The 17,146-nt window shown below is 44.0% G+C and overlaps 1 protein-coding gene across 3 annotated transcripts in view; it reads right to left on the reverse strand.

The window, feature by feature from the left end:
* The window catches only part of TULP4 (TUB like protein 4), a 109,879-nt gene that overhangs the window by 55,741 nt on the left and 36,992 nt on the right, over positions 1 to 17,146 (reverse strand). For all 3 annotated transcript variants that reach the window (XM_045573292.1, XM_045573291.1, XM_036414368.2), the window contains exon 2: positions 14,039 to 16,212. In XM_045573292.1, coding sequence (XP_045429248.1) covers positions 14,039 to 14,290 — 252 coding nt within the window. In that variant the 5' untranslated portion in view covers positions 14,291 to 16,212. The remainder of the gene's footprint in view (positions 1 to 14,038; positions 16,213 to 17,146) is intronic.

Here is a 17,146-nt window from a genome sequence, read left to right on the forward strand (position 1 = left end):
ATGGTACTGACATACACTCTGTGCTGAAGCCATGTACCGGAAGATGTTTTGATAACAGCACCTGGTAATGGCAATGTGAGGATCCACTCCTCTTGGGGGACCAAGGCTCTGTGCTCAGAAAACTTAAATTAACTGGCTGACTCAGGGGCAAAGTGTCTTAACCAACTGAGCTAATTAGCCAATTCATAAATGCCCACCAGAGACCATTAGACAGAGATGAGTTCCTGATATGCTTTACACATAAGACAAAAGGCTTATCAGATGCTGTTCAAAAGGGTTGAGAACATTACACTGAATCAAGCAGTTAAACTGAAGGAACAACTCAATTCTGTTATACATCATTTTAGCATTAATGTTCATCATATTTCATGCAATAAATTCTAATGATTGATTAGATGTTCTTATTTTACAGACAAACCAACCAAGAAGAAAAAGAATCATCGAAAGGAAGTTTCATGGGTAGCACAAACTTTCGCTTGAGAAGGCACATATCACGTTGAGATCAGTTGTGAGGCCCAGGTGTTCTGAAGGACAAGGGCTGCAGGGTACGTGCACGAGCAATGGGATCACAACAGCACCATCTTCTCTTCCGAGTTCCTTCAGGGCCCATCCCGCCCCCTTATCACCTATTTCCTTGCCTTCCTTCCTTCCTAATGTCAACCCTCCCCTCTTTTCAACAGCAGCACCAGGCTCCCTAAGCACTGAGGTCGTCTGCAGTACCTACTTCTGCAGAGAGGTGCACTATAATGGATCACTGAGAACCACTGGACTGGGCTCAAATGTGTATTTCCTCAGAACTCCTGCTTGCCGAATGTGATATGCCATTTGTGAAAGTTTTAAATTCTGTCTCGTTTTAAAATTTCGCCACAAATGGTTAAGTAGTACTTTTATTAAAGAGGAAGGGATGTTTTGGTTTGTGTTCAGCCTCTTTGTAGGTCTATTTTTTAAAAATAGACTCTGGCCTCCAATTTTAAACAGATACCATATGGCTGCTTCCTTTCTAAGTTATTTATTTTTCAAAAAATGTTAACAGCAATTTTGGCAGTTCTTCATTAAACATTATTCATAAAACATAAACAGCTCTAGAGATCATCCATGAAGAGACTTCAGAAGCTTATAAAAAGTCAACTCCACCTCCTTCTGACAGACAATGAGCCCTCCCTGTCCTGTCTTGAGGCCCCTTTGGGTGATGCTCAATAGCCAGACTGCTGGAAAGCCTATCGCTACTTCCTAGCAGAAAACGAAAACAAGTCCTTGGTTCTGAAGTAGTTGTTTCTGGAAGCATCCAGGTCTCTGAAGTCATGAAGGAAAGGAAATAAACGTAGGGAGCAACAAGGAATTAATGGCCAGCAGGCCAATAAGAACTATGTAGAGAGGTTGTGTCTTTGTTTTTTCATACAAAAGAAAAGTCTCGCATGGAATAGAATAACCAAAAAGGCAAATAATACTAGGAAATCTTCTGTAGAGGCCACAACACTTAAGTCATCTTTTTAGGTCAATAACTCATGAGCCTGTTTGGCCTAGACCTGTGGTCGGCAAACTGTGGCTCATGAGCCACATGCAGCTCTTTGGCCCCTTGAGTGTGGCTCTTCCACAAAATACCACGGCGAGTCTATTTTGAAGAAGTGGGGTTAGAAGAAGTTTAAGTTTAAAAAATGTGGCTCTCAAAAGAAATTTCAATCGTTATCCTATTGATATTCGGCTCTGTTGACTAATGAGTTTGCCAACCACTGTCCTAGACCCATAAGGACTGGAAAGTGATTGGGTTGATTCAATGTGCCAAACACCTAACTCCACAGATAACTTCTCTTGTTACCTGGTGCATACGGGGTGGTTAGGCTTTGTAGAGCTGGAAGAGACCTTCGAGATTACTTAGTAATGATGAAGAAACCAAGACAGGACTTCTGGACAGGATGCCTGTGAGTTCAGGTTTTAAATACCATTCACTAGTCCAAATGATAGCAATGACAGAGTATTTTTAGGGTGGAGGAAGGCAGTGAACCTGTCATGTTTACAAACAAGAGAAACAGGACACATGGAACAAAAACCAGGCTGGCCGGAGGCTGCAGCTACCCCTCAGAACCAGGCAGAGGTCTGGCCGCACCAGCAGCCAAAGGCACAGGCTCATGTGAGGCGGGAGGACAAAGGCAAACGGTGCAGAGCGCGGCAGTACACTGAGCACATGGGCCGGAAGCAACACACACTGTCGGTGGAAAGAAACCAAAAAGGCTTCTGTGACCACTGCTGGGAGCGTGGCTGAGAGTGTCACCCGGGGCAGCACAGGAAGCACGGAGTCTGCAACCTGAGCCTGGCCTAGGGAGGAGATTGGTCTTATCCTCGATATCAGAATGGAGTGGAACCTCCGATTAAGATCCATCTCGAAGCTAGGGGCTGGCAGAGGGTGAGATAACACAAAACCATGGCCAGGCAGAGGAGGGCAAAGAGAGGGACCACGACTCCCACTTAAGACAGGCTTCTAAACTAAAGCCCAACGCAGGAGAGGCAATAACTACAAAAAGACTGACAAAAACTTAATTTGATAAAGTCACTCCTGGCAAGACGAAAACATGGCAAACTGAAAATGACTTTAATATAAATGATAAAACCTTTGAAGAGATTTAAAAAAAATATCCCCCTCCAATTTTTTTTTTTGAAACAATATTAGTCAGATAGTGAATCAAATGATATATTTGAAAACAAATATCTATTTGAAGTCCTGGAAATGAAAAATATGGTCACTGATTTAAAACTCAATAGATGGGAGAAAACACCAAGCACAAAAGGAAAAATCAAGCCTCTATTTAGAAGTCTGCTCAAAGAGACAGGTATCACAACAGGTGAGAAGAAACATAATCTATTAGGATTTCCAGAAATGAAGCTAGAAGGAATGGTGGTGGGTAGCAATATTAGAAGTAGTGCTTAACAATTTTCCAGAATTAAAGACATGACTCTTGATACTGGAAGTGCACAGGTGTGCCAAGCAGAATGGATAAAATAAGTATCTTCTGGATAGATTGTAGTGAGGCTGAAAAAATGTCAAGGATAAAGAGAAACTCTTGAAGAAAAGAAAAGAAAAAAAGGGAGGAGTTAAAAGGAAACGATCATTAGACTAGCAGCAGACTTCTCAATAGCAACAATACTGGAATGCAATCAAGTCATTTTTTCAAAGTTTTTAGGGAAAGCCCCAGTTAACCTAGCATTCTGTACGCAGGAAGAGGGGGATAAAATACCCCTTACAGACAGCTACTATAGGAAATACTAAGGGATATATATACCTCAGCAAAAATGTTTAAAACCCAAAGGGAAAAAAGGCAATGCACCGAGTAAGAGGGAATAAAAGGCTTATTTCAGGTTTCATAAGTAATGGCTGAGACAAATGAGAACCTGGTATAAGACTCCCAAATTAGTATTCTTTCTTCTAACGCTCTGCCTCTTAATTCTACACTTTCGTATACTGTTTTTACAGGCCTTTTTATTTTATTTTATTTTATTCTTTATTGGTTTTTAGGAACAGAGAAAGGGAGAGGAAGAGAGTGAGAGCACTACACTGACGGCTGCCGCTTGCATGCTCCCTCTCCCCACCCAGGCACGGGCCAGCCCCTTTCAGTGCCCAGGACGACCCTCAGCCAGCAGAGCACAGGTGGACAGCTCCTAAATATGACAAAGGTATTTTTCACAACATTTAGACCCTTATTTATTCTTTCTAAATTTAAAAACTTTCCTGGAATGTGATTATAATGAGGAAGAATTCAAGAGAAGTTTCTATTAGTCATTTCACTTAGTACTGAGAATTTCCTTGGTCAAAATACCTGGCCCTCAGCGATGTGCTCTATTTTCTTCATATTTAACATAAAATCATGATGTTTTCTCACATAATTTAAAAGGTGAAGCCTTGGTAGTTCATAATTGCCTTTGATTTGTACCTAATGAAGAGAAACTCCATGCATCTCTAAACAAAGTTTTCTTAGTATGACATCATGTCACTATTTTAATATGTATTCACTAAAGATGCCAATACCAATATGTACTGGCTTAATAACAACAAAATGCGCATGACTAGCATATCTTTAACCCAAAGGAAACAGGAGTTAAAACAACAATAGATAAAAGTCTAGCTGGCACTCACTAGGTGAGCTGAAAAACAGGTACTCTCAGAGATGTAACAGTGATTCAGATAGATACTGGTTTCTTTGTACGATCTGTGATACATTAACACATTCTCTAATAAAGTCACCTCAGAATTTCTGCAACTCGATACAGAGCAATTATCTGCCTACTCTTAGGCTCTGTAAGTTATCTGTAACCTTGTACATACTGCCAGCAAGAGGAGAGTCCACAGTTTTTCATATGATAAAACAGGAAATAAAAGAAATATTATTTTAAACAGCACATAGTGAGGAAACACATCCTAACTCTAAAACAGGAACTGTGACTTTGCATCTGACTGCCTTTGAGTCAGATTTACTACCAAGTTTGGGCGGCTGGGTTAAGTGCAGACAGACAATCTATAAACCCAGGCGCCAATAAGCTCCGAGAACAGAAATAAATTATGGAAACCCCTCAATGCGGGCGGTCAGCCTGGGACAGAACTACACACAGTCTGCCTGCTGTGCTCGCAGGGACCACCACAGGGTCGGACTTCCCTGGAATGAGTCGTGTTTTCTGTGAAGGATCGCCGGCAGGACAGCCGAGAAGCCAGCCTGTGGTCAGAGGCAGTACAAACAACCGAGCGTGCGGGTCCGGGGCCCTGGGCGAGCGCTGGTGCCGCCCCAGTGCTATTTCAGGCACAGGGCGTTAGGCAGCAGGGCTCTCAGAAGCCACGGCGTCTTCCGTGTGGGGCCAAGAACAGAACTCTCACCAGACTTTCAGCCAACCGAAAAGGTTCAAAGCCTGAGAGCCTAGGATTCCCGAGGCAAAATGAATCCGCTGCTAGTGTTTATGTTGGTGACAGGAAAACGTTCTCTGCCTTAAGGAGAAGGAGGTGGAGCACACAGCCTGCTCTGTGAGTTAGCCTCTGAAGGCAGGAGGATGCTGCTCTAACGTGCAGAGTACACATGCTGCTAGCAAACAGGGAGTGAATGTGGAAGTGACGGCAGACACCGCTCCCCATATGCCAAGAGCCTGCCTCGCATTCCACTCCATCCTTGTCCATACAGCTCTGATCTCTGCAACAAGAATGAATATGTATGGTTTTAGAAAAGAAAAGAGGCAGCTTGCACCTCAAGAGGTGAGCACATCAAATGCTAATTGATTTGAGGGACAAGCTATAAACTAGGGATTCGCTTTTGATTAAATGAAATATAACACTAATCCACCCATTAGGGAAAAACTAATGAAAAGCCAGACAATCCGGAACATTGATTAATTGAGCTTTTGAGGTTCTAAAATTTAAAGACAATTTCTGAACCTGTCAACTAATGAGGAATCCAGCGGTATAACATTCTCGCTATCTGTCACTCCACAAACGGCACTCAGTTAAGAGGTGCCTGAACTCAGTAAAGAAGCTGGAAATGCAGAGCTGGAAGGTGGAAATGTATTTTCAGGTAGAGGACAAAAGAGAACACATGACAAACTTCGCCAAGCGCTCTGCTTTCGATTTTCGGATTAATATATATATTGAATGTTTATTGTTTGATGGCTTCAACTTTTCCAAGGACCTACACATGAAAGTGTAAAGCAATCACGTCTGCAGTATGAGTAATTTGAGAACATTAACTTAAAGTAGGATTTAAGAAACTAAAGAAAATTATGAAAGCCTAATGGGAGATACAGACAAATGAGGAGATGCCTGAAGATTCTATCTGGAATACTAATTATAGCAGTAGAGACATGTGCCAAGTTACTATGTAGGCTTGAAGCATTATCAAACTCTCAGTGGAAAACTATTGGCAGAGCCAAGGGGGTGGGGATGGCGAAGCATCAGTATTACTGGAGCCAGGAGGTCTGGGAGCAGACAGACCACACGCCGCAGATCAACATCAATCCCATGTGAAGACTTCTAGCTGGCTCACCCTTATTTGGGACCTGGTTTTTATTTTAATTGTTTTATTTTTTTGCATCAGCTAGAATCTGCTGTCTGAAACCTTGGTTATTAGAGTAAAAAGTGATAGGAAAATTTAAGTAGACACAAATTCCAAAAAATATTGAAAGGAAAAACAACCCTATTTGCCTTTTCTTTGTTATTTAAACCCAATATTTTAATGGGTGGAAAAAATGTGATGAATATAACATAGAAAATTTTACTAAATCCACAAAATTAAAGAAGCAATATCAGTCTATATAGATGACAAACTGATATTGCTTTCAACCCAATTATTAAAGACATAAAAAGCAAAGCTGTAATATATGACTTTATATCCCTGAATTAGCCACAAAGAAACTAAGACTCCACATGATCTAGAAAATCTAGACTCCAGAATGTTTTTAAGAAACCCGGTATTCATCATTTTGGCAATCCGTTTGGGAAAAAAAATACAGAAATTTTCAATTTAGCAGCTCAGCAGTCCCCCAAGGCTCTCACTCAAAAAGCACAAACCAGAGAAGCATGGTGTGCAAACAGCCCTAAAATGGTCCAAGCAATAAGTGATGAGTGACCGCAGAACCACCGAATGCAAAAGAGGGAGATCCCATCGGTCCAAATGGTCAGGGCGCTTCAGGGAAAAGGAAGGGCTAAGCAGAGTCCCCAAAACTGACACCACTTCCAATGGCGATGTAGGAGAGAAGCAGGGTCAGAGAGAGCACAGGGCCAGTTCAGGTGTGGTGGACAGCTGGGGAACATGCCCAGGCCCCTCAGTGAAACCACCTCCTTCCTCTAAGACAGTGGTTCTCAACTTCCTAATGCCGTGACCCTTTAATACAGCTCCTCATGTTGAGGTGACCCCAACCTTAAAATTATTTTCATTGCTACTTCATAAATGTAATTTTGCTACTGTTATGAATCGTAATGTAAATATCTGTGTTTTCCGATGGTCTTAAGCTCTACAGCAGCGGTTCTCAACCTGTGGGCTGCTAGCAGGTATGGGAGGACACTCACCCAGTAATAAGCTTAATTTAAAAAACTACCCTAGCCGGTTTGGCCCAGTGGATAGAGCGGACTGAAGGGTTCCTAGTTCAATTCCGGTCAAGGGCACATGTCTGGGTTGCGGGCTCAATCCCCAAGTAGGGGGCATGCAGGAGGCAACCAATCAATGATTCTCTCTCATCATTGATGTTTCAATATCTCTCTCTCCCTCTCATTTCCTCTCTGAAATCAATAAAAATATATTTTAAAAACGAAAACTACCTTAATGAGGACTTAATTCAGTAAACATGACTTGTACTCTATAGTTACACATTTACATTACTGTTTAACATTTGTTGAATCTAGAGGCTAAATAAATACAAAACAATTCTGATAAACTTACCCAGAAAAATGCATTTTCACTAGTCACCAAATTACCAAGATTCCACCAAATGAAGTTACAGATCTCTGAGTGCGCCTACTGGTGGCCACTGCAGTGTCAACATCACTGGGATGGGGCACCACCGAGGACAGGTGCTCCGAGGTCTAGGTCAGACCACACTCCTGCTTCCGTCCTCAGGCTGGGCTTCACTCGAAGCTCAGGAGCAGACTCTCCCCCTCTGCGCTCACCTGGCCCCTAGAGGAGCACTCCCTGAGCTCTCTGACCTCTCAGGACAGTCCCGCGGGGGAGCACGGCCCCCCGCCCAGGAGTGTGTAACGCCTCCACGAGACACGCAGCCCGCAGGGACTCCATGAGGGCGCTCTCAGACGAAGGGAGGCAGTGCTCCAGTCAGGAGGAGCCTTTGTCAGAATCAAGGCCCACCTCAAAAGCCACATTGTTCAGGAATGTTCTGTGATCTTCCCTCCACACCCAAAGTCCCTCTCCCATCCCTAGTCCCTCCGTGGCCCTGGCCCTGCTTGGGGCAGTGATCTGGGTCCCTGTACAGACCTCACCTTGCAGCTGCTCAGCTCTTCCCCTCGGAAAGCGTAACACAAGGACAAGGAGGCTGACTCGATGTCACAGTATTGCACCTGCTCCTACCGCACAGAAACGCAGCCTGTTAACACTCTGGGACGTGGAGGGGAGCGTCCCCGCTCAGGCAGTTCTCTCCCGCACAGTCCGGGCCCAGAAAGGCCGACAGGTGCTGGCTTAGCAGGCCCACTGCCTGAGAAAATGTCCAGGTAAGGCTAACTGCCATGTTCCTTCACCAAATTACGTTTACGTTAAGCATGTATTTTAAGTGTCCACTTTCTGTTATTATTTGTCACACTTTAACCTAAACTGCACGGAGTTTCTCACCACAGCCCCGCCACCCTCCAGTGTCACCGCTGCTGAAGCCCCATCTTCCTCAGGAGGCCGCTGGCTTGGAAGCAGAGGGCGAGGCAGTGCTAACTTTTACTCCACTGACGGCCCCTAACGCAGAGCTCTGATTCCCCCCAGGCAGCACCATTCCCTGCTCTCAGCCTCCATGACAGAAAAGGGATGACTCTTCTAGCCTGGCTCAGCCTGCCAATCAGAGCTTTGCCTCCCTTTGGCCACAGTGACTGGTTCAGGGTGGGCACACGACTAATTCCACATAGTAAGAGTCAAGCCCGATGCTTTTATTGGAGAAGCACAGTCTCTTTTCCACTGAACAGAGAACGGGAGACTACTAGCCGGAGGTCCTCAAGGCACCCACGCTGAGTGAGCAGCCTAGGAAGCCAGCATAGAAGCAGCGCAATGGAGAGACACCAGGTCCCAACTGGTCAAGTAATGACTCAATCCTGAGATCCCCCAGGTGCTTTTAGTGCCACGAGCCAATGCATTGCTTTCACTAATTGCTTAAGCCAATATAAATAATTTTTCTGTACTTGTAACTATATATATCACAATCAACACAATCTGTGTTCACCCTGTTCACCCCTATAACCACATCACTTACATGGCAGCTAACACACAGAAGATGCTTAGTATTTTTTTCAAATGAGCTGAACGAAAACTTAGGGTAAAATGTCTTCTATAGCTTTTATTCTCTTTAAAAATGTCAACAGTAAAATAATTGTCATAATTAATCTTCACTAGGAAAAAATATGGAAAGTTGACTTTTCAGGCATAAATTTATTCTGAAAAGAAACCCTCCATTTATAGTAGTTATTATAAATCCTTGGAACTTAAGTGAATTTCATACTACATGAAAGTTTTGGCAATTCCTTCCAGATTAAGCCAAATCTATGATAACCGTTGACCGTTATATGGCAACAGAATTGCTTTGTACTCTTGATCTTTACAAAAGGTGCATGGGCTACCTTCAAGAGGACATCTGGCTCTGGGTCATTTCGTTAAAAATTTAATTGGCCCCTTTTCACATTAAAAAAAAGATAAGATTGCCGAGACCAGTTTGGCTCAGTGGATTAGGCCTGTGGACTGGAGGGTCCCGGATTCGATTCCGGTCAAGGGCATGTGCATTGGTTGCAGGCACATCCCCAGTGGGGGGGGGGGGGGGGTGCAGGAGGCAGCTGGTCAATGTTTCTCTCTCATCGATGTTTCTAGCTTCCTATCCCTCTCTCTTTCTCTCTGTAAAAAAATCAATAAAATACATTAAAAAAAAAAAAAGATAAGATAGCTGCTCAACAGGGCCACACGTTCCTAATAAATGTCATACCAGCTGAGATTAAATTTTATTTTAAATAATTAAATTCTCAATTCTTCAGACATGAAGGAAATCCCATTATACAAGTGAAACAGCAGAGCATAAGCTAGGGTGGGAGGTATGGTGGGGAGACTAATACAAAACATGGTTTCAGCATGAATTCATTACCATATTTTTAGTCTCTGGAATGAATCTGTAAAGATCAAGTCACACTTCCACCCAATCCTTACTTCACCTAACAATGGATTTTCATGATCTTTGGCCATAGCTCCTAGACGAGAAAGAGGTCTTTGGTCATGTTATTTAAGTAACTTCCTAATTAGTCTCCTGTAGAACTTTCCTGAAAAGAAGAAAAATTAGAAACTAAAATTGTGAAAATATCAAGTAAATGGAGACAACCGTTTTTAAACTCCTGCTTTTATATTGTTTGAATAAAATAGACTTCCCAAGTCTAAACATCAACTTATGTTATTTTATAAACAAAACCATTAAGCATTTATTTCTGCTACTGAGTTTACAAAATATACCTTGTTGACAATGATGCTATTTCCAAGGTTATTTTCTATTTTAAAGATCCAGTAACAAATACTTGCTTAAACTCTAAAAATGTAAGAAGCAAAGAAAGAGTAGCGCTAAGACGGACAGCACTGGGTTTTGCTTTGCACACTGTTGTGGAGACTGTGAACAGGGAGAATAAAAAAGTAGGAGTGAACTTGAACAGGAAGATTATTTCAGGATAAAGAAAGTTCCCTAGGATAAAGAGAATTTTCTCTGTATTTTAGTAGACCAAATCTATCTAGGCCAAGTGGAAAAAACACAAATGCCAGGAAGAATTCCATAAAACAGAAACAATGAGGAAGAGAAACCAAATGTAGGTTGCCAGAAGGTACAACGAAAACATCCAGGGGTATGATGTTGGCAAAATGCACAGGCATGTTTGTTTTGGAAGTTCAGAGTCAAGCACGTGGGTAGACCCAATTAGAAATATCAAACTGCTGCACAGCACGGATTCTCCTGCTCTGGTTCCCTTCACACCCTCCCTACCTTTCCCAGACCATATCCCTCAAAGATAACTTTAATCAACTTTAGACAAAACCTCCAAAATTAGAACAGGATACCCCCTTGCGCAGCGCACTGGGGATCCATTTCTGCATTATGCCTAACAGCTCTGTTGAAGGATGGCTAGGTGGCTCCATGCACAGTGAGGCCGGAACTGCTGTAGACCAGAACGGAAGTAGGCAGGATGAATGCCTTGCAGCTATGGAGGTGACACAGATGAGGTACCTCACGTCCCAGAATCCCAACCTGTAATAAAACTAGTGGCACAAGCTCAGCCTCCTTCCCAGCTTGGACACCCCGAACCCTGCTCCTAACTCCTCACCTGCCTCCTGCCTCACATTCCATTCCTATATTTTGCAACTGTCAGGCTATTTCTCAGCAGAGACATCATGGCTCCACTGATTCAAACGCAAAAGCAAATGCAGCCCTGGTTAGAGTGTTGGCTAGCAGACCCAAGGGTAATGGGTTCAATTCCCGGTCAAGGACACATATCACCATTATGGGTTCAATCCTGGCCCTGGTCAGGACCCATGTGGGAGGCAACCAATCCATGTGTGTCTCTCTCACTTCGATTTCTGTCTCTGTTTCTCTTTTCTCCCCACTCCCACTCTTCCCTCCCTCCCACTCTGTCTGAAAATCAATGGGGAAAATATCCTCAGGTGAGGATTAGGGGGAAAAGGAAATGCAGATGGGCAAAAACCCAAGAATGGCAGGGAATCATAATTAAAAAGAACTAAGACATAATGAGCTCTTTTATGTGCATTTTCCATGGACTGTATCTTTTAGTCACCACAAGCAAGTTAGGAGGTAGATGCTACATTCCCGTACAGATAGCATAACCAAAGCACAAAAAATATGTAATTTGTCCCAAGTCGTACAGAAAGGGGCTCGGCTCAAACCCAAGCAGTCTGCTCAGGAATCATAGGCACAGCTATTAATAAAACACAGACAGATGCTAGAGTTAGGAAAACATTTATTTGCCCAGGACTTCAGTAATAGCCTCCTTCATTCTCATTTTGACACGATGCAGCTTGAAGCTGCTTCCCTAGGAGGCTGTTACCAAAAACATTACTGCCTTATACCCACATCCTTTTCTCTTCCTCTCTAGCAAAAACACACCCAAAAGACAGTGTTTTCCATGTGTCTAAATTACTTTCAGACATCATTTATTTCTACTAGAAAAAGAATAAAACAAGTTGCTAAAGAAAAATAATGAACAATGCCATTATTTTGACAAATTCTATTTTCTAAATAAAATATAATACTACTAATATTTTTGTTTTGTTTAGGGAAAATAGATCCATTGAAAAATATGTTTTTATTGATTTCAGAGAGAGGAAGGGAGAGGAAGAGACAGAACAGAAACATCAACGATGAGAGAATCATCGATCAGCCTCCTCCTGTACACCCCACATTGGGATCGAGCCCGCAACTATGGCATGTGCTCTGACTGGGAATAGAACCATGAATAAATCTACTTTTAATGCCTTTAAGAACCTCTAAAAAATCTTTTTTTAAATATATATTTTTTATTGGTTTCAGAGAGAAAGGGAGAAGAGAGAAGCATCAACGATGGGACAGAATCATTGGCTGCCGCCTGCACACACCGCACCATGGCGAAGGGGCTCTTTCTGCCCCGTGACCTCTCTGTCAGAGGACGGACATGTGGGTTGCATGGAACTAACGTTGTTGCTGCAGCTACCAGTTGCTACCAGTATATGCTCTATGGCCACAATTTTCTATGTGCTTTTTGTCCGTTCTTTTGTTTAACCCTCATAACAACTCTCTATAGCTTTATTATCCCTGACTTTCAGAGATGGTATAGACTTATCCAAGGAATAGAGCTGATGACCAAGATGGCAGGTGTAGGATTTAATTCATGTCTGTGTGTTTTTCCCTTCTGTGAAAATGCTTCAAAAAAGGTGACGCCTAATGAGCCCAGAAACATCCTGAGTGACTGTGTTTTGGACGTGGAAGGTGTGCTGAAACATTGGAGAACAGTACAGGACAAAGCTCCCTGGGCTGGGGGCCGGACTCTGCACAGCCATAAGAAAACTGCAGTAGTAAGTCTTTGTGGGCTGGTCCTGGGGAGACGAGAGGGGTGGAAGGAGGAGGTTGAACAGGGCTGGTGGCTGAAGGGGCAGCAGAAAAGCAAGTTCTCATGAGAGACCACATTTTGAGATGGTCTAATAACTAAGGTTCAATCTTGTATCTCACAATCGATTGAAGAATGGAGTCTGCAGTTGGGGAAGGTGAGGGTGAGGCAGGTGGGGAATATAAAGTTGGGAGTCACCAGCATAGAGGTGGTTTAAAGCCAACGTGGAGAGATCGTCTAGGAAAAGATGCATGCCTGGGGCCCTCCAACACTTCAATTTAAAGAAAACAGCCAAAGCCAGCAAAGAAGGGTGGCACGTAGAGGACCTAAAGGTAAGAGGAAACCCAGAAGAGGGTGGTGTCCTGGAAAGCAAGAGAGTGACATTTCAACTCCACTGAGTTCTACTACCTGCAATACAGTGACTATGGGCTTAGCAATGTGAGGTCACTGGGAATGTGACCTTTTCAGTTAGAGAGTGGGGGGAAAGCCACACTGAGGTGGGTTAATCAGTTAAAGGCAATTAAAATAAATGACATTTTAAAGAGTGGGAGGTGAGGAAGTTAAGGCCATAGGAACAATCTTACAGTAAGTTGCCCAACCCACACAGCAGCTAGCTATCATTACCAGCACCATCTCAGAAGGCTGCTGAGCTCAGCAGGGGCAAGTGGGGGGCGGGGAGGAAAGGGGGTGTGAACGTAAGAGAGAGGTAGCCAAATCCAAGAACGCAGGTAAGACCATTCCTATAGGGATGTGTCCCTATAATGAAACCATTTCCACCAAACACGTATACCTGCTCCTAAGGAATCCTGTTAAATAGAGAATCAGTACTAACCGTGACTAACTTGAATGGCAGCAAAAATATGTTTAAGAACTTGTTCTCTAGAAGAAAAAGAGCCCCAAGTTGTTCCGTTGTGACATCAGCAGATGCCTGGAGCTATCAGGCCTGGGTTCCTCTGATGGCCCAGGGGAGTCCGGCCCTCCCTGGGCTCCTCCCTAGAGCTCACAGGGCGTGTGGGGTGGGACAAGGGGTTTGCTCACTGCGTGGAAGGAGGGGAAGAGGTAACTAAGCAATGGGCACTGCGTCTGCCTAACACTTTCCCACTAAAACACTGACGATAGAACTCACTTTGCAAACAGTCTCAGTTGGCAGCAAATACAAGAAACGGAAGAAAAGTGAAGTTCTGGACCCGTGGGTGGGGTGGCTCACAAATACCTCTAGCAGTGATGGAACTGTGACGGGAAACCCCAGCTCACCTCGCTGTTGTGGCCCCGCAGGTTGAAGTTAATTCTCTGCGGCGTGCTCCTGTCCCGGCGGCAGTGGCTGGAGGTGAAGGTCACGCCCACGACGCCGCGGCCGTTGCCCGTGGCCAGCCAGCCCTCCTCGTAGTAGCGCCTCCTGCACACGGGCTTCTCCTTCTCGCTCTTGGGGACGCGGCCCTTCCAGGACAGGCAGAGGATGTTGGAGTCGCTGTAGAGGACAGGCCCCTGCTCCACCGCTGCATACATGCTTTCTCAGTGACTACTGTCCTTGCAGAGTACCGCTGGCCGCTGACAAAGCCTCCCGGCTCCTCTCATGGATGGAATATTCTATTTCTGTGGTCGGCTTGCTTGGCTTCCCCGGTCTCCTCTAATTAAGATTGACCTGGATCTAATCAGAAGGTCAGTATTTTATAAAGATCCCCAAATGCATAGTCAAAAAAGTCCTCTATAAAAGACGATGGCAGTCTGCTAAGAAAAGGTAATGCTTAAAAAAACCTGGGGCCCATTTTTATTTTCAAGTCCTTAGAGGAGGAGGGGGCTGGCCCTTTGGAGAAAGAGCATCGCTAATCTGTAGTGCGCAAGAAACGGAGTTTCCGACTTTCTACTCAACTCGGTTATTCTGGTTCCGCCTGAGATTCCAGTTTAGCGTAATGTGATTCCAGAGACCAAGGGCTGCAAATACATAGATTTCAAGTAACTTAAGGCTTTAAGAATCCCTCAGCTGGAATTTTCTCTTCACAAGTTCAGAGGCAGAAACAAAGCACAGGGATCCCCCTCTCCCTGCGGCCACCCTCTGGCATGTTTTCTCAGCGAGAAAGTTCCTGCTGCTAGCGCTGGAAAGGCTGCGTAAGGGGGAAAAGGCACACACCGTGCAGGACAACAGTTTGTGCAGGCAGCAGTCCGCGTTCCGGAAGAGAGTCTTTGCCGTGGTTCAGAGCCCAGAATGCCCCCCCGAGAGCCGCAGCGGCTTCCTGGCCAGTCCCTGTGCCCCCGAGCTGGGCTCTCTCTGATGCCCTCACAGCCCAGCAGCCCTCATGCCACGGAGCGGCCGAGAGAAGCCCCCTGTCTGCAGAGCCAGAGCTGGCCCACGTGTTTGCCCAGGTGAGTCCTAATCCTCCTGCTGCCAAAGCGAACCCTCCCGAGCTTTCTTCTCTCCTGCCTGTCTCCTCCCCCACCGTCTAACTCCGCCCCTTTCTGCTCCTAAAAGTCACATCTTTTTCATTGAAGGAAAAAAAAGAACCTCAGACTTAAGTCCATCAAGTAATCCTCCTCTTACATGCACAAGTCTTCTTAAACTCCACAGAGAAGAGAAAAGACCAGAAACACAGGCAAGGGCGGGGTCTTCCCCGACGTTTCCCTAAAGAGTCACCCGGTCTGGCTGATGGGCCCTTTTCTGTTCACATTCAGAGACGGTTTCCCAATGCCACACGCACAGTCCAAGGAAAAGCAGCTTCGCTTAGGTGTTCCTTGATATTCATTTATCGGTTTCAAATGCTATCTAGGATATTATCCTATAGATACAGAAAAGAAAAGGGAAGTAATAAATTAAAATTTCTTGGGTATAGTCAACTGAAAAAGGGAAAGGAACCAGTTCACTGTTCAAACTTGTCCCATCAAACCTGAACTGGCTTTCCTCCAGTCACAAGCTCACGTAAAGAAACTTGTCGGTCCAGAATGGTACAGTCTCTGTCCAAATCATCAAACCCACTGAAAAATAAAGTGCAAAAAACACCGCTTGATCCCACCTGCAAGGCTTGAGATCACACTGCTCCCCGGCCGCCGTCTCACTAAGCTCCTTGTTCAAACTGGAGGTATTTCTGAAGCTTATCTGTGCAAGTTTTTTCTTCTTCTTTTTGCAGACTTTCTTTACCCGTGAAGACCAAATGGAAAATTGGCCATTAGTGATGTATTTTTCTCCCCGGGCTCCTGAGCCCAGTGGTGTCAAGTTGCTCCATCTGATTCTTAGATTAATTTTCATCAGTTGTAAAATGCTTCAAGTGTGCGCCAGAACGAGCCTGTCTTCTCGTGTGTGTTTGCGTGTGTGCATAGAAAGGTTTTAAATAGACACCAGCATCCACTCTTCAACTGGCCCGTCAAGTGTCTGTTTCCCAGTCATTTTAGGAACCATCTGAGCAATCACAGCGTGCAGGCCTTGGAGTCTTACAAACCTGTAAAACAAACAGGATTTTAAAAAAGTGTTAAAATGCTGAAGAATAAAGCTTTAACAAAATAATCACTGTAACTGAAATTGGAGACCCATCTTTACACTTACATGTACTAACTGGAGTTAGTGATTGGTAAAATTCAAAGAGCAAAAAGGTACACCCCACCCACTTAGAGACAATGTACAACGTAAGTCTGCGTGCCATTACTGGTTATTAACCTGCAAACGAGGGAGTTCCCTTTTAAATTACACAACTTACAACGGGCGCATACTCTTTCACTAGGACATGTCAGTACGTCATGCCCAGAGGACGTAATTTTATATTATTATTATTTTTATTTATACTTAATTAAAATAAATGAAATATATATTTTTTCGTTTATTTATATATAATGCACAAAGTAAAATACAAAATTACAAACAAATAGAAAAGAATACCAAAAAAATGGAAACATCGAATTAAAAAATTATAAATATAAAAAAATATATAAATAAAGATTACAGCCGAAGCCGGTTTGGCTCAGTGGTAGAGCGTCGGTCTGCAGACTGAAAGGTCCCAGGTTCGATTCCGGCCAAGGGCATGTACATTGGTTGTGGGCACATCCCTGGTGGGGGGTGTGCAGGAGGCAGCTGGTCGATGTTTCTCATCGATGTTTCTAGCTCTCTATCGCTGTCCCTTCCTCTCTGTAAAAAATCAATAAAATATATATATTAAAAAAAAAGATTACAAAAAATATATACCGTCCCTCTCAGGGCGCAACATATATTTCAAGGACGTATTCATATGTCCTACCCGTTCCCGATAGTGTTTATGTTTGACGTATTTATAGGTCCCACTCGGTTAACAGGTTAAATGGCCAGTAGCTAAGCAGACCTGAAGTCACTGCCTGTCTCCGCCACTTTGCCCTCCTTTCTAAGACTCCGGATTACGCAAGATG

This window comes from Pipistrellus kuhlii, unplaced genomic scaffold (assembly GCF_014108245.1).
Source record: "Pipistrellus kuhlii isolate mPipKuh1 unplaced genomic scaffold, mPipKuh1.p scaffold_m20_p_5, whole genome shotgun sequence".
Lineage (NCBI taxonomy): Eukaryota > Metazoa > Chordata > Mammalia > Chiroptera > Vespertilionidae > Pipistrellus > Pipistrellus kuhlii.